Source organism: Dysidea avara, chromosome 6 (genome assembly GCF_963678975.1).
Source record: "Dysidea avara chromosome 6, odDysAvar1.4, whole genome shotgun sequence".
In the NCBI taxonomy this organism is placed as follows: Eukaryota; Metazoa; Porifera; class Demospongiae; order Dictyoceratida; family Dysideidae; genus Dysidea; species Dysidea avara.
The window spans coordinates 27490223-27516104 of record NC_089277.1 but is presented as its reverse complement, the minus strand read 5'-3'; the positions used below and the strand labels follow the sequence as shown (position 1 = coordinate 27516104).

Sequence of the window (25882 nt, the reverse complement as noted above, 5' to 3'; positions counted from 1 at the left end):
TTTAACTGACGCGGAATTGAACGGCTTCGATACCTACGTACTGTTATACCCGGTATTGCGCGCGTTTTATTATTCAAAACACGCGCATGCTCAAACCACGCATGGCCGGTTGTTGCAAAGACAATGAAATTTTCTGTACCCCCTAGTCTGGCGTAGCCGACCCGCGCGCTGCGCGCGCGGGTCGGCTACGCCAGACTACATACCCCCCGGCACTACATGTAACCAGAAAACATGAACTTTAGTACTAAACACCCACTCTGTCAATTGCTAAATCACGTGATCATAGGACACGACTTTCCCGTCTAGGCTGTCTCCTCAGTTTTGACCATAATGAAAGGGCAAGAACTGCTGAAAATTGCATTTACGAAACTTTACGAAGAAATTGACGACGTTACTTACGACTGTGAAGATATTTTCACAAAACTTTGCGCAAGTGGGTTGATAAGTGAAAAGAGTTTCCGGAAGATTGGAAATAAATTGGAAACCTTCGAGAAAAACAGGTATGGTGTTTTTGGGGACTTAGTATTTGTAGATCGAATGGTAACTGTAGTAAATGCATGGTGAAGCCTCTCATGGTAGAGTCCACCATAGCTACGTATGAGTCCACGAGTCTCACTCTCAGTTCAAATCATACTGTTTATTCACCCGTATCTCACCTACCCCAGGTCGGGAAGCGGGTGGGGATTTGTAGGGGATTCGTTATCCAAACGTATCCCCAGGATAGGGGCATTTGCAACATGAATTATGAATAGTCATACTTGGCAGTATTGTTAGCAATTCTTAGGGTATATTCAATTAAATGGGATTTTGTAACTTGAATTTATCCCATGGGTGGAAAATTTTGTCATCATGAGCATTTGCAAATCCCCACCTCTTAGTCACCACTGGATCACCACTCCCAGTCTCTGCCCAGTCTGAGTGTAGAAAGGGATTTCATGATTTGTGTATTAAATTTAATATATTAAAATGCATATGTGGCAAAAACTGATGTCTAACATACATAACCACAGGAAGTATGCGTCAGGTATATATATATATAATATACCAAAACAGTTTATACATCACTAAACCACATGTTCCTGTGGTAGACCTTAGGGTGTGAAGTCATCTTCTGACTCTGCATGCTAGACCTGGGGTAGGTGGGGCTTGGCATTCATTTTTTCTAGGCTAGGACTATTCCTGCATAGTGCATGTTGGCTATTCGATATCTGCGGTAGGCCCAAGTTTACATTAAATATCATACCAAATTGCCCTTACATTCAATCTCAGAAAGTGAAAATTCTAAGTGTAGCATGTATAACCAGTAGAAATACCCTCAGATTTAATCTCATTTAAAATTTCCTTGTTTTGAGACCTACAACCATACAAATTCCGTTATAGTTTAGATTTTTCTTTGAAGATATTCACCCAGATTTGTTAGATTGCTAGTTCCTTGTCAACACAATATCTTGCACAGTTTTTTGGGGTTCGACATACAAAATGCACTACTAATAAAATTGTGTACATGAGCAACACTCATGCATCAAACTCTACCAACCTAGGATCTGGCTTCATGGTAACTGGACTTTGAACCAGTGTTAGGTTTTTGTTCTTTGGGGGTATCAGGAATTTGAGGGGGGGAGACTAGTTAGTCAAGGTATGCCATGAGTATTGATTTTTTGTGTGATTGTCCTGAATTTTTTCTTTCCAAAAAATGTGTGTGTAACTGTGTATGTATATGTCTATGTTTCTTTGTCTGTCCACACCCGCATGCACTTGTGTGGTAAAGAAGCTTTATGCTAAACACCAAACATACAGCAAGTCCAAATTTAATGAAGTGCATGAGTGCTGTTTCTGTGTGAAGTAGTAGCTTCACTTAAGTCAACAAACATGCAGCCTCTCAATACATTGGATGGGAGAACATAACGGAGAGAGACTACTCCTTGATTTCAGGTTGCTTACAAGAGCGTATCAACAAAATGTAATTGCGTGTGTATTTTATGTGAGAATCAGGTTTAAAGTGGATCTTTACAGTACCTATTGTGTGTTGTAACTGCAACCTTTGCTGGTTTGAGTTGTCATGTTTCTGTTCTATGTGCATCGCAAGTAACCTAAAAAATATGGTACTATTAATTTTTTGTTATTCATGCTAATCAGCAGCACTTTACCAAAGAAACATGATGCTACTAGTTTCAATAATTGTTGAATTACACTAATCCATGAATATTATTTACTGCTACCAATGGTTCATGACATCATCACTTTCAAGATACAGGTTTTCAAAAAGACTTTTTAAAGTTCTTACAGTAGTCTCTGTAACATTTTGTGAGCAATCTCAGTGCTGTAGGAGACAAAAAACATAATGTCATTGAAATCACTATTGTAAGCTACTCTGTATATGCTGTATGGCTGCTTTTAACTGCAAACATCTAGTAACAAGTACGTCACCAACAGTTGTAACTAGGGCTCAAACGAATAGTGGTTTTTATTATTCGAATATTCTTTATTCACAACTACCGAATATTCGAATATTCTTTTTCAGCATTGGTATGGATGAGATATCAATAATCCTGCGGTTGTACAAGATGTCTGTTTAATACACTTCAGAATAAACATGATTTGATCACTTATGTCATAGATATGCTTATGTAGGATCAAGAATTTCCATGTACTCTACCACTGATATTATATATTTCCTTTGAAACGAATATTCGAATACCAGAAATGGTATTCGAATATTCGTTTGAGCCCTAGTTGTAACACAGCCGTATCTTCAATGTAATGGGCTTTGTGTTTTATGAACTTTTGGGATGATACAGCAAGTCATATAGCTTAGATCGCAACTTCTTTCCATATAAGGCACAACTTTCTTCCATCAATAGGCTTCTATAACAGGTGGTTACTGTATGATGGGTTGGTCACAAGTTGTAGCTAATTAAACCATGACTTCCTTCTGTTAATAAGGCAGGTGGTTATTTTATTGCAAGACCCTGTATGACGATGTGCATAGCAATCACAACCACAACTTCCATCAATAGGCTTCGTAACAGGTGGTTATTTATTGCAAGGGCCTGTAGATGGTTTTTTTAACCAGGGTGTGTGCCTTGTTACTGTAATGTTTGGAAAAAGTATGTCTTCTGTCATTTCAGCTATGTGAGCCAAAGGGTTTGTGTAGCAAAAGGGTTTGTGTTAAAAGCAGCCTGTATGTAATAAAAAGAAGGCTGTATAGCACCACTATTAACCTTACAAGTAGATAAACCTTTACTTTGTGTCAAGTTATTTATGTCAGATTGAAGTACGGTAAAGTGAATTACAGAATACATTATATGCTTTTCAAATGGGCTATATGAGCATAAAACAGCCAAATATGGCATATCTAGCCTCATAGACTACCAGGAATAATGAAATTTGTTTAGGTGGAAGGGGCATGTCCCACACTTATGCAAATGATAAGGAAGAGCAGCACCTTGAGGCTTTCTCTTAACAAATTTCTGTGTGTAATCAATTGTGGTTTAAAGTGGAGTTACACTTCCTTAGTAGTGCATAGCAATGTAATTACTGAATTAGAAAATATTCATGAATTATGAAATACAATGCCTATTGATAAAGCATAGCAACAATAGTATTAATTGCCTGCCAGCTACATTTGTAAGAAACGATCTAAAGTTCTAATTCTAAAATTACAAGGATTCTGAAATCTTACACTGTAAGTACAGTGGCGATTCTAGACCTGACCTATGGGGGGAAGCAGAAAATAGCATGACTACTGTTGTATGGCTGTAATATAAGGTAGAATTTCAGGGAGTCTGGGGGTGCAACCCGTGAAGCTGCAGGTTTGAAAGCTTGAAATTAGTCTAAAATTTAAGCTTAAAACATGCAAAATGCTAAAAATAACAATGCCAACAATTTCTACTGCAACTTTCCCATGCCCCCACCCCCTTCCCCCAACTCCCACCCTCCTTAGAATCACTTATGATTACATGTAAGTGGCTAACAAGATCGTAATTATGATGTTTCTGATCTTCTATTGGTGGTGGTGAGTGGTGACAAATTTAGGACAAAATGTCAATAAATTACCTCGTCCTTTACCAACAAGCAAGCACAAGGCACAAGGCCCATTATCAACCAACAAGCACAAGGCCCATTATTGCTGCATTTCTACAGTTGCATAAAGATGGGAGTTCATATGTTCACGTATCAGTAAAGCATCAAGATAATGTAAATGGTTGGTGCTGCACCAGAACACAAAACACACACACATACGTATTCAAATGCTGATCTTATTCATGATTTACAGAAGATGGATACGGTACCACTCAAATGCAACGTCATCTCGCAAAAGTGTGAGCAATTAAAAAACTTGTTAATTCAAAGGCGTGGCACCTGTTTTGCTTGAGAGTATTCATCCTGTTTCGTTTGGGATGAAAACTTGCAAGAAAAACAGATGCTTAAAAGGCGTGACACCCATTTCGTTTGCGAGTGTTTATCCCGTTTTGTAAGGGACGAATATTCGCAAGTGTAATGACTGCCACGCCCTTTAATTAGCGGGTAATTTTTTAATCGCTTGCACCTTCTGAGACGACATTGCATTTAAGCAGTATATACTATAAGTCATGAGAATTGCGACATCGATACAACCGACCAAGTTGTTATAGATGTTTATGTTTTATATTTAAGGTGGCAACTATCTAATAACTTAGGAATCCATTAAGTAACCCAACACAGGGTTGTGGCTTCTTGTGAATAAACTAGTGATGATGGTAAGATGCACTTGACACTTGTATAATAGCACTAATGTTGTTTTTAGCCTCTGTAAAAGCACTTTATAGTCCATTAGCCATGATATAGCAGTAAAATAGTTTATTGGCATTTCCATACTAAATATTGTTGGCTAGCTCTGTAGAAGTGTATTTTTGTGTGAGTTAATTTACATAAGGCAAAAAACTGATATTCCTTGACAACCAAAAATCGCTTTTGTATAAACCATGCAGCCTTTTGATTAAGATTGTATTTGTTGGCACTGATGGATCTAGCAGTGGAGCAATCTTTTTCATGCAGATTTAGACTCTGGATGTTGGAGGGGTCTAAGTTATGTAGTGGGGGGTTATGACGGTATAGTGGTTTACCTGGTCACAGCACCAAAATGCTGCAGGAATGTTCCTATCTTGGCCATCCTCGGGATTGGTGGAGTAGAGCCACATAGAATACTGAACACCTCGTGTCGTACCCACAATTGAATGTGTATAGTACACGTGCTGTACAGACATGCGCATAACAATAAATAGTGCATACAGTCAGTTACAGTTTAGCCACTGCGACATCCTCTGGGAGGGGGGGGCAGCAAAGATTCTGGCCCAATTCTTGAATTTCTCAGCTGCTCTTTTTGCTGAAGCTTGTTTTGGATGAGATCCCCCACCTTCTGAGTCTACTGGATCAGTAGTGGCCTGTGCCTGTACCATTGGTTGCTCAGGTTGCCCCTTGGTTCCTGGAGAGGGCTGCCCGCTTTGGTCTTCTACTCCAGCAATAAACTCAAGAGGGTAGAGCCTGGTGATAGGCCTGCTGATCATCCCATTTATGGTTCTGATTGTTGCAGCTTGTGTCAGGCCATCTCTTCCAATGATGAGGTCTTCTATTGTAGCCATCTGCCATGGTGTACGGGGAACATCATCATGAACAAGTACTACTTCACCATTCCTCACTGGTTGGATGTTATCACCAGATGCCTTATGGTGCTCTCTCAATGAAGTTAAGTACTCGTGGTGCCATCTTGCTTGAAAGTCTCTGATTATGGCTGCTTGAGCATTAGCTCTTCTCTGCATCATGCTGACACTTCCAAATGTGGGATCAGTAAGTTCATCAATGTCCACCATCTCATGAGGAAGGCAAGTAATTCTTCGTCCGTGCAGCAAGTGAGCAGGTTTTAATGGCTCAGGATCTCCCATCTCTGATGACAAATGTCAGAGGGCGGTCATTCAAAATAGCCTCAATCTCCACGACAATGGTTTCTAAGGCTTGGAGAGATACATGACATCTTCCGAGGACCTTCTTAATGGTAGTCTTTGTGAGCCCAACCAGCCTCTCTGACAACCCCCGCCAAACCAAGGGGCTCTCTTGGGTATGAACTGCCAAGTGACTCCTCTTCTTCCCAACTCCTCCTTTACTTCGGTCTTCTCCATCAGTGAATGTAGTTCCTCAGCTGCTGACATGTATGTGGACCCATTGTCAGATATCATATTCATTGGCAGTGACCTCCGCCCAACAAACTTTTGAAAAGCTAAGAGGAAGGTTTCATCTGTTAGATCCTGTGCATTTCTAAATGTACTCCACAGGTGATAGCACAAGTGAAAAGGCACAAGTATACCTTCACTTCCTGTACAGCTTGTTTCACATACAATGCTCCTGTGAAATTTACCCCTGCATATGTGAACATCTTGCGTCCACAAATAAGGTAATGGAGGTGGGTCTGGTGTTGAATATGGCTTTCCTATCACTTTTAAACAGGTAACACAGTGATGTAGAATTGATCTGATATACTGGCGTGCAGCCGGGATCCAATAGGTCTGACGTAGGGCTGTCAGAGTTGCACTAGTGCCAGAGTGGAGCAGTGTTACATGTACATCAAGGATGGTCAGATGAGGAAACAGGTGTCTACAAGGTAAGAAGTATGGGAACTTACTATCTCACTCACTGGGGCATTGTGGATATGTCCACCACAGCGTAGGAGCTCTTGTTCATCCAGAAATAGTCTAAGCTGTTGAACAAGTAGTGTCCAGGGCAGGGCTGCCCAGAGAAATTAAGGGGCCCAGGGAAAAGAGTAAAAGTGGGTCCCCAGGGGCAAGGAGGTTTCCACTCTGAATCACAACTTCACCCAAGCTGTAAGTCAAAGACCAAAAAAAAGTCAGTACATGCTGACAATGACAATAGCTACCACTCACCAACCATATCTCCTTATTTATAAACTTGCTACAGTGGAACCTCTCTTATCTGGGCGGTCTGGTACATAGTACTGTCTGTATCTCAGAAATGTCCATGACCAAGAATAGTATGCTATTATGCTAAAGTGACTAATTTAAAAAACAAATATTACTGTTACTGCTATCAGTTAGTGCTATGCAGTTTAGTGGGCAGAAGGGAAGTCACTGCAGAGCATTATGGTCACTCCCCTGGACTGTAAAAATGCATTATCACCTAGCAACCAACTGGTAGTTATTAAACAAGCCACCAAACAGGTAAACAGCAACCTTTAGGCTTCCTCCTTGTGCTTTCATCTAAACCAAACTTCATTATGGTCAACAAAGTACAAGCCACATGACCAATTTGGGTTGTCCAGACAATGGAGGTGCCTGGATAATAGAGGTCCGGATAAGGGAGGTTCCACTGTACACTGCTCTTCTGAAGAATACTGTGACTGCTCTATTAGAGTATATCGATCTTTTAAACAGGTATTCAAGGAGCCCTTGATGGGGCCTCCTGGGGCCCCTTTCAATGGCCCTGTCTTCAGTTGTTTGATCACAAGCTTTAGACTAGCTATCTCCTTCTTGTACACATCGTTTTGTACATCTTTCACCCACTTGAACCTCACTCTGGTGAACTCTGTTGCACTGATTGGTCCATAGCATCGCTGGTCTGGTTGAGTTTGAACATTGTCTACGAAATGAAACACATAGTGATCACACATAATAGCTTACGAAGAGTACTGTAGTGATTGAGCAAGATAACACAATGTAGACCAACTGTAGGTGTGTAGGGCTCAGCTGGCAGTTGCCACTGCTGCTGCAACAAGAAGTGATGGTAGAATTGGCTGATCAAGAGAAGGCCATCTGTCAGGTGTGGTAAGTCATGGTGGTCTATTCTGCCACAATGCTGACGAAATCAGTGTTTCTGTGGTGATTCCCCTGGTGAGCAAGTCTGCTGGATTCTCAAGGGTGGGGCAGTATCTCCACTCGGCTGTTGGCAATTGTGATTGCATCTCAGTTATGCGGTGGCAAACATGCTGGAAGCTGCTTGTGACTTTTTACCCAGTGTAACACAATCTGGCTATCTGACCAAACAAAGATGGAAGGATCTTGGAGAGAAATAGCATTCATCACAAAGTATGTCAAGCGTGTTGCAACTAAGGCTACAATGAGTTTCAAGCGTAGTAGGGTCAGTTGTTTTAAAGGAGCTACACGGGATTTCACCACAATGAAAGACACTTCATTTTTCCTGAGTAAGAAAGACCACAGCACCGTAAGCCTTAAGGGTGGAATTGGCAAAGGAGTGTAGCACTGGTTGAATGACAGATGTAGAAAAGTAACATCTACTAACAGACACTCCTGTAACTGCCCTTAAATCAGAGACAATGCTTATCCACTCTTTACATATCATCTCATCTAAAGGCTCATCCCAAACAACTTTACGCATCCACAACTGCTACAAGAGTATCTTAGCTCTAATAACTACAACAGCAGCAAACCCCAAGGGATCACACTTTTTTGACAGACCTTGCAACACTTCTCTTTTAGTCACCAGTCGACCATTTTTCAAAATAGTGGGTTTGGCTGCCAAGGAGAACTTATATCTGTTGTGGGGTTCCATCGGAGGCCAAGTACGTTTATAGACTGACTGTTATCACTGACATTACCTTGAGTGGCAATCGTCTTCAACTCAGCACTATTGAATGACCAACTACGTAAATTCATGTTAGCACTGAACATTATAGATCATGCTTCTCCATAGTAGTTCAAGACCGCTTCTTCTGTTGCACCACCAGTTATGACATTGTCACATACAGGTTGGATGTCATGTCATGGGATACGGGTGTGTTGTGCTGCTGAAGGTGGTACTGTAAAATGGTACTGAGCAAGAAGGGTGAGCATGTTGCTCCAAAAGGAACGACCTTGAATCAGTAAACTGAGAACTTGCTGGGGTCAGTTAGCCGGAATAAACAAGTGTAGTCCCTATCATCTGGGTGTAGGCGGACATGTAAAAAACACCTTCTCAATATCGGTGGAAATTTTGAAGGGATGACACCTGAAACGGACAAGGATAGCACATAGATCACTGACACAAGGTGAACCAATCAACAGACAATCGTTAATAGATGGATACCCAGAAGACTGTCGACAGCTACAATAAAAAACAATACGTATGGGGGTCATTGGTGAGTCTTTCTCGGCTGTGTAGTGTGAAATACAGTGAAAATTTGTTTGGTCATCAGTTGGTTCCACATGCTCAATAAATCCTCTAGCCTCTTGTTCATTAATGATGTTGTTGTACATCAGCAGTAAGTTTGGTGTCTTAGCCAACCATTTAAGCATCTGACATGTTCTGCGTTCAGCCACAAGGAAGTTGTTAGGTAAACTAGGAGGGTTTGGACGCCATGGAAACCTGGCAACATAGGCCCCTTCTGGCTCTCTAGTGACACATGAAAAAAGGTAGTGTCTGCACCAAAAACGTGTGAAGTCAAATTCACAATGTTGAGTGATAGTGAGTGTCACGGTACTAGTACCTTGATGCTGAGTGTTAATCAGTTGTACTGGTCCTGACTCTTGAGAGAAAGTAACCCAGTTTAGATGCCACTGCAGTTAGTCCTCCTCCTTCTCCTCTCACAACGTGATCTCCTACAATGTCCCTGTAGTGGTCAGCTCCGACTAGCAGTGAAATTTGAAACTCTTATTCAGCTGTAAGGGGATGGGCTAATTGAAGGCCCTGGAGGTGTGGTAAGCTGGTAATGCTGTAACTAATGGTGTTCTGTAGTGGTGTTGCTATAAATGGTACAATTAGAACTGATAGCTGTACTGCTCCTCCACTCTTGGTGAGTAGGCTAATAGTGGCAATGCCAAGTAACTGGTTTGTTGGGTGGGATGATGAAGTATTGATAGCCTCTTGACCACTGGGCTGCAATGCTAGTGTTCTGGCAAGGTGTTGTGTGACAAATGAACGTTGAGAGCCCTCATCAAGTAGCACATAGGCTTCAGCATTCCTTCTGCCATAAGAAACTGTAGCTATAGTGGTCTTAAGTTAAGCAGACAAACACTCTACTGTTGAGGAGGAAGAGTAACTGATAATGGAGTAATGTTGGCTTGACTTGTGATTGGAGGAGTGATTGGTTGTAGTGACACAGGTTGTAAGAAGACTGGTCTTGAAGTTGCACTTCCTCGCTCAGTTTGTTGTGTAATGTTTGTTACTGCAGTAGGTTGGGGATAGGTGGTAGGCAGTGGTTGCTGACCATAAGTGCACAAGCTTGTGTGATGTCGCTGTCAGCAGTGGTGGCATCTGTGTTTTGAATTACATGAGGACATCTTGTGGTGCCCCTAACAGTTAAAACAGAGCCTTTCTTGGTGTATGATATCGGAGCGCTGTTTAGGATCCTTGATAGTCTTGCATAGTGAAGCTGAATGGGTCCCTTGCAAAATAGACACTGCATTTTCCCCTTATGTGTGCTTGCTTTTTCCAGAATAAAATTAAGGCTGTAGGGGGTGAAGTGTGGGTGTCTGTCTGTTGTGACTCAATCTCTAGGATGTATGGCTCATTACGAATGCTGCTATGTAGTTCACTGATAGACCACTCTCTCTTATCATGGGACCTGGCCAAGTTCTGCTTAATCTTTCCCAGAAACTTGTCTAAGATTATGGGAACCAATAACTACCATAGGTATCTTCCTTCTTCCCTAAAGCTTTAAGACTGTGGATATCGCCTTCAGTGGCATCGTAGAAATCACATATACTGGAAGGCGAGTTGGTAGGGCCAGGAAGATCAATAAGTGCCTGCATGTGGGCATCTATTTGCTTGTAGGGTGGTCTTTCAACAGCTGAACGGAGTCAGCATAACTGGCGTTGTTTAGTTGAAATCTAGCTATGATCCTTGATGCTTCTCCCCGAAGCTGAGCACATAGATAACTAAGGTTTCTGCACTCCTGTCAGGGATCTGTTAGAGTCCACTGCAGATTGCCAAAAAGGCTGCCAGTTGAGGGGATTGCCTGCAAATTGTGGAAGGTCCAGCTTGGGGAGGTGGGTGATACTCTCACGTGGGTTGTCAACATGGTGCTGTATGGTGGGTGTGGGTGATGTAGTATGGCTGGGTGCAGTTGTCACTTCTGTTGGAGCTGTTGAAGCTGTGAGGTTTAGGCAGCTTATTATCTTCGCCTTTGCTGTTGATATAACAGAGGTTGTTTCTTCAGCTTGTAATACCTCAGCCTCTATTTCATCATCACCTTCAGTAGCCTCAAGAATTTTTGTATCCAACACTGTGATAAGATCTCACTTACGTTGGAGTTGCTTGTGTATGTATGTCTCTCAGAGCAGCCACATTATCATTACTGAGGGTTTCCGTACTAGTTAATAGTTTTTCAGCAGACTGCAGCAGTTTCTTTAGGTATGGTTTATACCCTCGCCTTGAACAATGCGCTTGCTTGAACTCTGCTAGGTACTTCTTCTGGTTCACAACACCAATTGTAGTGAGGAGTTATGACAGTATAGTGGTTTACCTGGTCACAGCACCAAAATACTGTGGGAATGTTCCTATCTTGGCCAGGTTCCACTCAGGATTGGTGGAGTAGAGAAGGATTTGAGCAGCATAGAATACTGAACACCTCGTGTCGTACCCACAATCAAATGTGTATAGTACACGTGCTGTACAGACATGCACATAACAATAAATGGCAAGATAATACATACAGTTAGCTACAGTTTAGTCGCCATGACATGTTACTTAGATCATTTTCATGTTTATTCTGGTTGGAGTAATGACTTGTTTCTACTAAATTCTCTTGTTACAAGTAGCTGTCAAGAGTGTTAAGATACAGCAACTACAGTGTGCATAAAGGGTTAGACTTCAAACTACAGGGGTCTACATAATTTAGTAACTCTCAGGCCTACTTGGAGCCTAATCCCATTTTTGATAGTACTGTATAGTAAGGACGATGAAGGTGTGGGCATGCATGGCCAGCGATAGAGTATCTCCCAAAAACCAGCCTCAATTTTTCCTCACAATGACATGACAGTATTGGTTGAGTAAAATTAAGCCCAAAAGTACCTTCAGATCGGCCAGAAACATTTTTGTCAAGTTGCTATAGAATTAAAATATATATATATATGATGGAATTTTCTACTGCCTGCCTGATGCATTCAGTTAAGCATAGCGGAAAATTGGGTACAACTACAGCCCTACTTCTTCCACAAAAATGTTTCAAATTCACTTAAGAAGAATCCTTTGGCATATTGATAAACATACAACATGTGCGCTATTACCTTGCCTTTTATCCTTGTATACCAGTCAAGGTTCTTCATCGATAGTAGGGCGTAGCTAGCTACGGGTGTAGCTAGCTACACATTATGCAGTATAGTTTTGCGTAATGTATACTCCCGTGGACACGTGTTGTACATTTTGCAGTGATGAGTGAGCTGTCCAATGTCATCACAGATAAGTGTTGTTCTTTTTTAGCAAAGTTTTCACTACTTGTGTTTCTGAACGTTTGCTGTGACCAACACTGTTCACTACAGGCATGGATCCAGGCTTCTAAAAGGGGAAGTTCCACTAGACTCCCCAGCAATGTTTCACTGTTAAATCTTACCATTCAGGCCTTTAGAAATGCAACTGAGGCCTAACAGTTGTTGTAAGTAGCTGTAGAAGGCAATGATGATAATTATTTTTAGGGTGCCTATCACAGAAAGATAGTTTCAAGTGATATTTGAAGTATTATTGCTGTAAACAGTAAGTGTTTTCACTGTTTTGTCATTGTAATAAGTGTTTCTTTGACTGATGAACTGATTTTAGTTTATCGAATCAGTGGCGTAGCCAAGGGGGGGCAAGGGGAGGCATTTGCCCCCCCATCACTAAGTGATGTTTTTTTAAAACTTCCGTCACAAGCTTTCCAGTAACTTACACGCTTCCCAAATTACTGTTTGTGCACTACTACGCGAGTGCACACAAAATTCAACTCATTTGTGAATGGTGATAATAATACGATGATTTTTTGTGCGTTACAAGCAATTAATAAAGCGATGTGCTAAAAATAAGGTATTCCCGAATCCCCAGGGGTTCCCCCGTGTAGACTATGCTTTCACCGAACGAAAATATTAGACACAATTCTATATTTAGTCTACACTACTCACGTGATAGTGCATTTTTTGAATCTAAAGACAGATGACCCGCTCAAAGTGACTTCGCAAGAGTCACAACTCAGAAGTGACAAGTGATATGCAATGATGCTACAAACCTACGAGGTGATAAAGTGTTAAATGGACCAACTTTATTTTCCCGAGTTAATCACACTGGATCTTCGTACAGTGTAGTGGCATGCCAGTCTAATTTTTTCACTTTGTCAGTCAGTCAGATAATCCATCACAAGCTTACAAATTCTGCTAACAGGAAAGGTATAGAGTTGGGATTTTGTGCCAATACATGGCGTTTGAATTTCGCCGGCTGAAGTGAGTGAGCTCATCATACTATGCCAGTGTGCTATGACTGCAGGACGTAAGTAACTGTGACACATTGTATTTGTACTAAAATATTCACAATATAGTTCTACTGGATTGTGGACGAATTTGTTGGAGTACAGTTGTGGCACGTGTGATGATGCTCGACGAAGATATTTCCATTGATAAGTGATAACTGGTAGCAATCAGTAATGAAGTAGTTATGTAGCTAGTTACATAAGCTGTAATAATACAACACCGTATGTTGGCTAGCCCGTCATTGGGTCATTAGCCTTTTGTGCAATTATGAACAATGTCGAGTGTTTTGTGGGGGATGCCTGCCCCCCCACCACCATCTGGCTAGCTACGCCCCTGTATCGAATTGAAGAAACAAACTTGTTAGCAGTTCAGTCAAAAGAAGGTTCCATGGAATCCTTTGAGCCCCTTCCCCTCCCTCCCATCTGATCTGCTCCTACACTAGCTGCTTCTCTTCTTTGCTTCAGACTGGTAGCATGCTTTCCTTCATGACTTTCTTTGTGTTTCTTCACATGATGTGTCAAGCAAACCACATATACGTAGCTATAACTACGTAAGTGCTACTAACACCATGTAAACAAATTTGGTGAGTGAACCTTGTGTTAAGTTAAATAAGTTGATGAACTTCTAAGTGAATATAGTTCAGTAATAATTGTGGTGTGCTGTATAGTTTTAGCTAATCAGCAAAGATTTGCTGACTACTTGCTTATACCTGTATAATTATAGTCTACCATAGAGTCAGGTTAAGTGCATGTATCTATTGAACGCATATTATTTGTTAAGCACATACACATTTCTTGTAATGAGCGATATCCGCAATTACGTTTCTTGACGTAGCGTGCATTATCTGTGATGTCACAAAACAAAATGGCCGCCGTAGTGTGGGAACTTTGTACATGGAGGTATTGGGCGAGATGGTGTTTCCCTATGGTAGTGTTTATAAATCCGAATAAGGGTGAAGGTGAGGCTTATAGTACGTATATAAGGCAATACTATTTGTGTGCGAATTAAAATTTTTTGGTCTGCTTTCCTTGTTGGAACTCGTTTTGCATTGTCACGGTGCATGTACTATTTCTTACTTTTATTATCTCGTGGTTCCATGTGTAAAAATCTACAGACAACATTCATTTCGAATACTGTGTGCCAAAGTCTCTAAAGCCCCCACACTAACATGGTCATTTTGTCAATTATGACATCAAATTTTGTAATCGAAACATCAAAAAACTTCATTGCGGATATCACTCATTAACCATGGATGATAAGTGCACATGGAAAAATGCGATGATAAAGCTACACACCAAAAGAAAAACTGAAAGTACTGAAAAATTAATGTCTCCTCAAGCACTTACGTCTCCCTTGAGGTCTCTCTTCGCTATGTATACAGCAAATCAGCCATCTGGACAGTGATAATCTTGTTCACCATGAAGGATTTCCCCCAGAAATGGAGTACAATATTCTTTACATACTGGTGTGGTGACCAGCACAAACTATTAACTACTCTATTACAACGTACATATATGATTCCGTGTTACACTCACCATAATTATTTATTAGGCGTATGCGTCTAACAAATAGTATGATTTTTACTAAACGTTTTCTCTGAAAATTATAAGCATATGCACTTAACAACCTGACTTTACAGTATAATTGTGTGGAAAGTGGTCTTTCCATGCACACGTCCAATTTGCAAACTTTATAACTTCAGAGAAACTAATGACTTCAAATCTGGTCAATAGTTAGTACCAACATTGCTAAATGGATGAAAAGTTTTAGGGCTATAATATACAGCTCCTATATGCATTAGTGTTAAAGATCTATTTTCAGTAATCCAGTTAGGCTATTATACAGTGTGTTTAGTGGTCAAGAACCTGCAGAAAAAGTTCATGAACAAGTATAAGAAACAAAATAGGAATTTTAACTAGAGTAGGGACAATGTAGTACCATGATAAAAAGTATCGAAACAAGCTGGATTGGAGTAGTATGTAATGTCCAATTGTTGTAAAACAATAAGAAGCAAATATCCCTACTGTGCGTTTTGTCTCCACAGCACAGTAGGGGTATTTGCTTGTTATTGTTTTATAGTAATTGGACATACATACTACTCCAATCCAGCTTGTTTTAGTACTTTTAACTGTGATGCTACATTGTCCCTACTCTAGTTTCTTATGCTTGTTAATGGGTGTATTGCAGTGTGTAGGTATGAGTCTGCTGTTTGCAAGCTTATGTGGAGCAGTGCCCACTAATCAAGTATGAGCTATAGTGTATCTGGCCTTGCAGCAGGCCAGCTTGTTTCGTGAACCACGCCTACCTATGTGGGAATGTGTGATACTGTTTGCAGGCATACCGTATGAAATATCCCAACTTGAAACTGTTACTAGTAGCCATGACTGGGAATACCAAATACCAAGAATTACTGTAATGTTCACAAATTTGGTTTTACCCAGCCACTGTTAGATTATGGAACAGTCTGCCAGAATGATTTGTTAATTTGGGAATTATTAGAGGATTTCGAAGTCCTGTTACTGATTATGGGATCAATAGCTACAATTACTTACTTACTAATCAATTAATTATTACCTTAAATGTGATTACTATTTTGCATGTACTGTATACTCTTTTAGAGTCCTGCAATTACTATAATGACTTAGACACTACTTAGGCTGTAATGTAAAAACATAACATGGGAGCGATTGCATATATACTAGAGATGGACCGATACCACTTTTTACCGATACTTCTGATACGAGCATTTGTACTGAAATTATTTGCCGATTCCGATAACAATACCAAGCATTGAAGCCTAGACAAACTTTATTATAGAAATTTCATTGTTGTGATACATAGCTAGCAATTAAAATATCACAGTAATTGATTGATCTCAGTTCAATTAAGTTTTACAACATTCATTGTGTAACAGCTAAACATGATAAAAACATCATTACTAATTTCTTGATTTGAGGTATTTTTCTTGTAAGCTTATTGATTAAGGAATTAATTGTGTGGGCGGCCAATAAATTGTACAATGTTTGTTACAGCTTTGCAACCAAACCTTTTCATGAAAAAGCAAGCCAAGTAGTCATAAACTTATTTCTTGAGGAACAACTACACTGCCATTTAATTACAAAGGATTCGCATGCTCTAATATATTAGAATACACATGGAGCAATTGCATCAATACTTGGAAAAGAGTAACAAAGGCTTTGTTTCGCTACTTTGTTAGCTCAAATAAGTTACTGATTAAGTTATTAGCTACTGGAAACTTAGCTAGAGATGGTTTTTAAAAAGTGGTGAGTGTCTACTGGTAGTATCTGTACCTTGTATTAGCGATACCGATCTGATACCGATACCACTGTTATCAACATCGATACCGGTATTGGTATTGGTCCACCTTTAATATATACGTGTATCAGGCAAAGCACGGGTGCCTGTGGTATCATGCAGTGTAGTAGTACTGCTTATTAGGAATTGGGTTTTCTTACCATTCCAAACCACCCCCAAACAGCCTCAGTTTTCCTTCAAAACAGCTTGGCAGTGTTAGTTAAGCATAACCTAGCCCTTCAGATTAACCCAAAATCTTTCCAACAAGTTTCTGTGGGGTTATAAAAATTTCCTGTTTACCTGAATTTAATACTGACTAGCAACTAACTGATGCCTTCAGCCAAGCATAACTCGACAATGCATGGGATTGAGTTTTTCACTATTCAATATTGCTTCGTCTCAACAGATGCCTTTTTGTTGATCACAGTACGTACAATACGTGCATCACTACTTAACTTTGTCCTCCACTTCTTTCACTGACAACAGAAGGCGTCAATTTGTGGTAACATAATATGGCTTTCCTGTAGCTATGGTGGGAGCTATTATGCTTATCACCTGTATTTTCTGTAGTGATTGCAAAGACACTTCTCATACTGTTCTTTATTCATATCACTGTTTAACGGGTGGAACATTGCTGAAGACGAAACATATGTAATGGCCACTACACTTTTCAGTAAATGATTGTTGGGCATGCGTTCAGATGCCAAATTAACAAGTACACGACAAAAAAATTGGAATTTTCAACTAGAGTAGGGACCATAGCACATCGATAAAAAGTACTGAAACAAGCTGGAGTAGTGTATGATATTAAATCACAAATAATAAGAAGTGTTATATCCCTACTGTGCTCCAAGATACTGTAACGGAAATGCACAGTAGGGATATAACACTTCTTATTGTTTTACTGTGATTTAATATCGTACACTACTCTGGCTTGTTTCAGTGCTTTTTATCAATGTGCTATATGGCCTACTCTGGTTGAAAATTCCAATTTTTTTGTGTACTTTTTTGTTAACTGTATAATTATTATGACTGGTGAACCCACGCATACCGCATCTGAAATGGCGATGCACGCCCCAGCTATATCAATTATTGTCTGAAAAGTGAAGTATCCATTGTCAGCTATGTTCAACCTGTTACACAGCATTTTGAATCAAGAGCTGTTCGAAAAGCATCTCTGCAAACCACACATACCAAAAAAAAGAAATGGTGCTGCGTGCCCCAGTTATATCAAATATCATCTGAAAAGTGAAGTATCCATTTGCATTGTTGTCAGCTATGTTCAACCAAGAACTGTTCGAAAACACCTCTGCAGTCAGAATAGCCACTATGAAAAATACAGACGATTTCCATTATGAAGGGAAGCCATCATGTGCTACCGCCTAATTGACACTTTTTGCTGTCAGCAAAGATGAATGGGACACAAAGGAGGACAGTGGTAAGTCCATGAAGAATGCATTGTATGTACTGCGGTATGTCGCCAATAGGCACCTCACTCAGGCTGAAGCAATGCCAAACGGTAAACAAATCAAGCCTGTAGCCTTAGCCGTTATCGAGTTATGCTTGTGTGAAGGTATCAGTCAGTTACTTAGTCAGTCAGTCAGTTAGTCAGTCACTAGAAAATTCGGTTAAATTTAAAAGTTTCGTGACAACTTGTTGAAAGCATTTCAGGTCAATCTGAAGGCTTGTTTGGGCTTAGTTTTGCCAACTAATACTGCCTCATTGTCGTCTGGTTTTTGGGTGATCTTATTTCATGGGCCACGCCTACTCCTTTGTGGTCTTTACTATTATTTTGTGGCATGCCCGGTGCCATTATTTCTTTGATACAGTATATATTGTGCATGTTCATTAGTGAATAAGTTATATCGCTGTGTATACATATGTACATACATTTCACTGCTAATAATGCTGAGTTGTGTAAGCATAGTAATTATAATTATATATTGTGGGATGTTGCTGTATGCACACTGTTTAATGTTTTAGTGGAGAATTGTGCTTATTTTGATCAGTGTACATGTGTATTGTTTGCTGTACGTATATACTGTAAGGTAGCTAGTACGTAGTCATTGGTTAAAATGTGACTTCAACAGACAAAAACTGGCTTCAGTACGCAAAACTTCTTTAATAGACATGGCAATTTGAGAAATCATAGTATTGTAACTTCCTAGTGTCTGCAAATAAAATTTACACTATAAATAAGCAAGTGCGGTACCATTCAAATGTGCCGTCATCTTGCAAGTGTGCAAGCCAACAAAAAAATTGCTAATTAAGGAGTGTGGCACCTCTTTCGCTGGTGAATGTCCATCCCAAATGAAATAGGATGAATACTTGTGAGCAAAATGAGTGTTACGCCCTTCAATTAGTGAGTATTTTTGTTGCTTGAACTCTCACGAGAGGACGTTGCATTTGAGCAGTTCTGTATTCATCTGTTTATTAGCTATTGCTGTGACGTGTAGTTTTCAATGCCATTTAGTTATGCCCTGATATGGGCAGCTGGGTAGTAAATTATTACAGGTGGTGATAATAGGGTGATATGGGTGGGCTTCTTACAGGAGTATAAAATAGTGCAAAAACATGAGTGAAAGCCGAAGATCCAATTTGGGTTTTCTATGGACCCTTTGTGCACTTAAATCACTCCCAAAGCTAGCCAGCCTTCCATAGCTTCTCCAACTCACTATACACCATTCCAACATTGCCATGACCATTGAATGGTGTCAAACCTCCATGCACGTGTGGCTTTCAAAGAGTCTGAGAAAGCTGCTGCAGATACAAGACTCACCAATTGTGAGATGGTGTGGAAAAAAAGAAGCAAAATAAGAAGTTATGTACATGTATGAATAAAATAAGATGAACTTTGAAGGCGTGTATCTCAGTCAAGGATCTAAGTGATGGCTGGGTAGATTCAGTTCACATTTGGAATAGAAGGTGCTCTATGAAGGGGTTTGCACAGTAAAAACAGTTACATTGTTACAGCAAAAGTGCTACAGTAAACTGGAGCAGTCAAAATCTATCACTTTTAGGTGCTACCATAGAACATCACTTTGACAGTGTAGTTTGCAATCAGGCACTAATGAGGTATGGAACCATGAAAGCGATTTCTTGGTTCCTGTACAATACACACTTGTCTGTCGCATGCCCACACTTGGCTGCATGACACACTACTGCATGTTTTGATACTGTAAATCATACTGAATGTGTTGTGTGCAAAATAACAGCGAACTTCTCTTACAGGTGCATGGTGGATGCTTTGCTGAAAGGAATACGTAATGTGAACCAGTTTAAGAAGTTACTTCAGATTTTCTACTCAAACAGTGAATTTTATGAGGTAGCTGAGAGCTTAAAAGTTGTTTTCTGTGTACTTAAGAATGAGGAAAACATTGTTGAAGCACTCAATTATAGCACTCTAGTTACACATTTAATGAAAAGGAATTTTTTTACGGAACATGAAGTAGTACTGGCAACGAAGTGCAAGGAAGTGAAACAAATAATGGAAATACTCAAAGATAAGGATATGCATTCATTTAAGACCTTCTTATCATGCCTCAAAGAGATGAAGAAAGATGATTTAGTTGCCAAGATGGTCAGTTTGAGTGATGAATATCCTAGTTCTTCACTTCATAATTTTAAGCACTTCCTACAAAAGCGATATACCAATACTTCTTTTATGGAAACTTCCGATATTGATTTTAATCTTCCAATATCAGATGACATTAATATTGCACTGGTTGAAATCAGTGAAGAGGATCACAAGGAAGAGTCTACATTTTTTGATTACTACAGCCTTCTCCTTAAGCAAAAAGGTGGCTATTCTAAGCAGTTCTTAAACTCTTATTCAGACATCATTGTTGAGAATTGTAAAGTTGTTTTAATACAAGGATATCCTGGAAGCGGCAAGACATTTTTGGCTAGACGAATGTGTACAAAATGGGCTAAAGGCGAGTTGCTACAAAGATTTGCATATGTTGTCTTTTTGCAACTGAGAGATGTAGAAGTTGCAAGTGCAAAAACATTGGATGAAATCATTCAATTATATATGGGCAGTTTAACCAAGTCGATCACTGAAGAAATTTATGAGAGAAGTGGTCAGGACACATTGATTATTTTAGAGGGATGGGATGAGCTGCCAGAAAGTAGACGGCATAACAGCTTATTCACACGTCTTATATCTGGTGATCTACTTCCTGATGCAGTAATTGTAATCACAAGTCGTCCGTCTGCCATTAGAAGTATACCTTTTAAAGTTATTAAAAGAAGAATTGAAATTCTTGGATTTACTGAACAGCAAGTGAAACAAAATATTAATCAGTATTTTAAAAATTTGGATTGTAGAAATTGTACAGAAATAGCAAAAACATTTTGTTCTGAACTAAGTCGCCTTCCACTTTTAGAATGTTTTGTGTTTGTTCCTATAAATTTAAGCATTGCTCTGTACATATTCAATACAAGTGATCATCAACTTCCAACAACTTTTACAGATATGTACAAAAGTTTGGTTTTAATTCAATTAAGACGCTACCAAGCCAAAACGTCATGTGGAATTGCATCCATAAGCAATCTTAATAGTTTGCCTGACCACATTGGTGATATGTTACTTAGACTAGGTAAAATGGCTTATGTTGAAGTTACCCGAGAGGAGTTAACTTTGATTTTTGATGAAACAAAAATTAAATACTACTGCTTTGATCCCAGTGAAGATAGTTTAGAAAGCTTTGATGGTATGGGACTACTACAAGTAACGAATCATAGACATTTTGAGTCTATTTGTAAATCGTATCAATTCATTCATCGTACACTTCAGGAGTTACTAGCAGCTTGGTATATATCTCAGCAGCCGAAATCATTTCAGCGAGAACAGTTGCAGAAACTTTTCAACAAGAAAGAATTTGAAATGATTTGGATATTCTATGCCGGATTGACAAAATTTTCAACTGTTTCTTTTAAAGAAATTCTTCCAAATACATTTATTCATAAAGCTAAAACTTTCAGTTACAAATCATTCAGTCTCATAACATGGGCTTTTTTGCATAATAGGTTTATTTCACTTAGTAGCATGAATGGAATATTTGATAGATATTATAGTACTAAACAGTATTCTAATTATATATCCAAGTGTATTTCAAGAGAGTTTCAGACTACACTAATAGCTGCAGTTATGGAGGCACAAAATCCTCAGTTGTGTAGGGAGATGTGTGACAGCTACTTGTTCCATATGGACACTTGTTGGTTCTCTGTTCCAGAGTCTGCTGCAACTCCTCAGATTTTATCAGCATTATCCTACTGCATATCACACAGTGGAAAGAACTGGATGATTCAGTGTAAAGGATTAGATTCTTATGGGGCAGGCAGTTTACTAAAATATTTGACTTGTAATGATTTGCCTAGCCGTTCTACATGTAGTAAATACAGAGATCATAGCGACAACGTTGATGATAGAATATCTGTCTTTGATGTAATCTGTAGTCAAAATCAAATAGATGGCACCCTGAAGCTAATTCAGACTCAAAAGCATCTTCAGTGGTTGATACTGTCATACTGTAAACAAGTAGATGATAACTTTGTGATCAAGCTTTCAGATGTATTGATGGAGAACACTTGTTTAAAAATGCTTCATTTAAATGGTTGTAACATTACTGGTAAAAGCATAAAGGTTATTGTACATTTATTAAAGAAAAATGACATTTTAGAATGTCTTGATCTGGAAGATAACATGGCGACACTAACCGAAAAAGATATAATTTTGTTACTACAAGTGATCCATCGTTGTAATAACACAATATTCTTGTTGTTCCTAGACAAAGTATTTCGCACATCACACAAAGTTCAAGAACTACTGAAAGATATTAATGACTGCAGACAACAGAAAAGTGTTAAAATATTATATCTTACCCTGCTTGATTGTTTTGACTACTCTGGGGTTTATCAACGCTTCATTTCAAAATTGCCTTTCCCAAGAAGCAAAGTGGTAAGTATGTGTAATTGTGTATAAGCTGCAAGCAAAATGTATTGTACTAATGAACTCTGAAAAGTAACTGGCATCTACATACTGGGTACTGAGGCTATTATTATTATCTGTTTTTAAAAGGTTACACTTTAAACAACATTGTGGTCCTTTTAACACTGCTTTCATGTTGTTGATGATTTAATTGCACATCTAAAATCTTTTTTGTTTTAATACTTGTTTTAGCTTCATTATTGCAGTAATAGAGTATGTATCATAAAAGAAAAAAATTCCCAATTCAGGGATATGAATGTGCAATTCTGTTTATATGCACATTCACATGCAACTATATGTTCTTATGAAAGTTTCTTAAGTTTAATAGGTCACTCAGTGACACATGTAATACCATAGATTGCAAAGATTCCCTGAAAAAGTTTCAAACAGAAACTATAACTTCTCATGTAACACTTTCACACTTCAGATCAAAGGAGCCGCCCAGGCTACATTTCGTATGTAGCCCAGCTAGCCGGGCTACATACGAAATGTAGACCGGGCAACAACTGGGCAGTGATTAACATCAATGCCGAAATCAATTGTGGGGATCGATTAATACTCACGTGATTAGGATGTACGACTTGGATTTCGCCATGAAAGCTACTCAGACGGAGAATGTTTTGTAATCCTCGCCATCCTATGAGTTGACAAACGTTGAGAACTAGTTGCTGTAGCTTATTCATCGATTGTTTCCGCCCATTTTCAAATACGGACATTCCCCCATCACAAAGCTACCACTCTGCACGGAGTAACCACTCTACAAGCAAGCTTACCTATCTAGGTCTTTAGTTTACCTTTTTCATTATTCCATAGACGATTCAATAGCACTGATTAAACATTAAACGTGCATAATCGAAATTCTCCGTGATATCTCTAGGATATGTCCATTCGTCATATTTATTAACCAGAACTTACTAGCTGCTGACCCATAATTAAAAATTTTAGGTATGCATATATAATACATCCAGTGGCTGCACTCGTATTGGCTTGGGTGATTGATCGCCCTCTACAGACTATCAGCCTGATAAGTGTTACTACATATTAGCTGTAACACGGGCATTCGGGCTTTGCCTGATATGTATGCCCTCTGCCCTCGGGCAGTCGGGTATACATATCAGGCAAAGCCCTCATGCCCATGTTACAACTATTACATGTGGCAAGTAAAATTACTATATGCTTGAACAAACCACTTTAAACTATACAGCTGACTCACAGAACAGCTTATACATAGTTTGTCTGAATTTCTTGCAGTGTGTGCTCTTCATTTCAGTTGCAAGTTTGTGAGCAGTAACTTGAAACTTGCTACGCTTACTGTAAAGCTTGCTGATTCTTGACTGTTGACTGATGTCTTCATGCAAGCAAAGCACAAACTAGTTTATTTATGCTGGAAAGTGTATTTAAATTTGCGTACTGTTTTCAACACTACTTGACTTTGAGCTTTCATCCTACTTTTGTTCCCATTTTCTTTTGCTCCTAAAATATTATACCACAGGGTTATTTATGGATGTATAATTGTTTGCTGATAATATTAATATTTCATAACACTGTAATTTAAAAAGGCCAGAAAATGATTTCCCAATCTTATTTGCCAAGGAGATATGTACAGATATAGCATAGCTAGTTTTGCACCATATGTGTAGTGCCATTGAATTTGCTTTTCCTTATAGAGTCCATCACGTATCATGACCAGGGATATACAATTGTCCAAACCAGTTGCTGTTAACCTTGGCGAATACTCTGTTAGAATTGTGTGTCCTGAATGTCACGAAGAAATGGAAACTAAAATTACTGCAAAAATTGGCTTGTTGACATGGCTGATGATTTTCGCACTTTTCTTCTCATGTTTTTGGCCGTAAGTAAATTTTCTTTGCATAAATATGTAATTTTTTGATATGTGTATGTAGGTTTTTGTTACTTCCACTTTGTCTGGACTTGTGCAAAGATGTTTCTCACTCTTGCTCAAAGTGTAATGCTTATCTTGGAGTGTATCAGAAAGTATAGTTCTAACAACATCACATAAAAGTGACAATTCTGCATGAATTTATTGTAGCTATATTATGCTAATATTATCAATGTACATATTAATATTTTTATCACTATGCCCAAGTGTGGAATTCTTGCACTTGAAGATCATGCAGTAGGTATAGGACTGTGGGAATAGGTGGATACGGTCGGATGCAGACACGGACATTTTCAAAAAGCATTTTTACATTTATATAACAGTTATTTTTCATACCTAACGCTGTTTTTACAGCAGCATTCGCTTCCAGACCTAGGAGTCGATCTTGTCATAGCACTTATCCATGTATAAGCGCATGTGCGAAGGATATACAGTAGCACTCAGGGGTGGATCTAGGGTTTCAGAAGGGGGGTGCTAACATGGACATTTATATATGTAGCAAGATAGTTGATCATAACTAGTGTGAGTAGCACACTCAGCATGCGGAGCATGCTCTATCTAGGGGGGTCAGGGGGCATGCCCCACAGGAAAATTTTGCAAATTTGGCCTATTGAGATTGAATTTGGTAGTAATTTTGAGTGAAAAATGATGTCACTTTGTTTAGTGATACCATTATTCCCCTACAACTTGTCAATGTAACTAAAGGACGCAGCCATGTAGCTAAAATTCAATTTTAGACTAAAATCTTAAAGAACTAGTAATGGAAACGTATGGGTATCAGCTGCACATGATCAAATTTAGTGTTTTGAAGTATAGTGTAATTTACAGTCTCATGGCTCAAACTATACTATATAGCTGTCCAAACAGTAGAGAGGGTAAGTGGGAGTGGAGAGGGCAAGTAGACTGACTCACCAGTGTATGGAGTGCATGTGCACTCAGCTGTATATAATTCTCCAGCTAGGGGGGCTCTAAATCTGGTGGCATATATACTCCCAGACCCTCTGGAAATTTTTGGAAAATGGCTATCACAAGATTGAATCTAGAAGCTATTTTTAACCAAATCTGGGTACAAAGATAAATGAGTTCAGGTGGAAGTAATTTTAATTAAAAAACAAAACTATACACCGTTTCTTGTTATTGGATTTTAAGAAAATGTATAATAGTGGCTTGTCAAAGAGAATAAAGAGTGTATAGTTAATTGAATGTAAGGTCCAGGAGAATATTTAAAACACAGGATTGGACCTACTTCATATGTAGCCA

The 25882-nt window shown here is 39.1% G+C and overlaps 2 protein-coding genes across 3 annotated transcripts in view; both read left to right on the top strand.

The window, feature by feature from the left end:
• Positions 1-21704, top strand: part of LOC136257260 (intraflagellar transport protein 88 homolog) — a 32449-nt gene extending 10745 nt beyond the window's left edge. The window contains exon 6 of the mRNA XM_066050349.1: positions 21594-21704. The gene's annotated coding sequence lies outside the window, so the exon portion shown is untranslated. The remainder of the gene's footprint in view (positions 1-21593) is intronic.
• On the top strand, positions 290-24842 carry LOC136257257 (protein NLRC3-like). Of its 2 annotated transcripts, XM_066050347.1 has the most exons (4): positions 290-500; positions 19962-22692; positions 24390-24574; positions 24627-24842. In XM_066050347.1, the coding sequence occupies exons 1-4, from the start codon at positions 331-333 to the stop codon at positions 24721-24723; spliced, it is 3183 nt and encodes a 1060-aa protein (XP_065906419.1). In that variant the 5' UTR covers positions 290-330; the 3' UTR covers positions 24724-24842. The 2 variants fall into 2 exon arrangements, with proteins under 2 accessions (XP_065906419.1, XP_065906420.1); XM_066050348.1 differs by lacking the exon at positions 24627-24842 and having other exon boundaries at positions 24392-24572.
• Positions 24843-25882: the final 1040 nt, after the last annotated feature.

Bases quoted from the DNA above. Each gene is read 5' to 3' on its own strand.
- LOC136257257 (XM_066050347.1), top strand. From the start codon at position 331: ATGAAAGGGCAAGAACTGCTGAAAATTGCATTTACGAAACTTTACGAA. The intron at 501-19,961 runs GTATGGTGTTTT...CTTCTCTTACAG, and splicing joins GAAACCTTCGAGAAAAACAG to GTGCATGGTGGATGCTTTGC. The intron at 24,575-24,626 runs GTAAGTAAATTT...ATGTGTATGTAG, and splicing joins TTCTTCTCATGTTTTTGGCC to GTTTTTGTTACTTCCACTTT.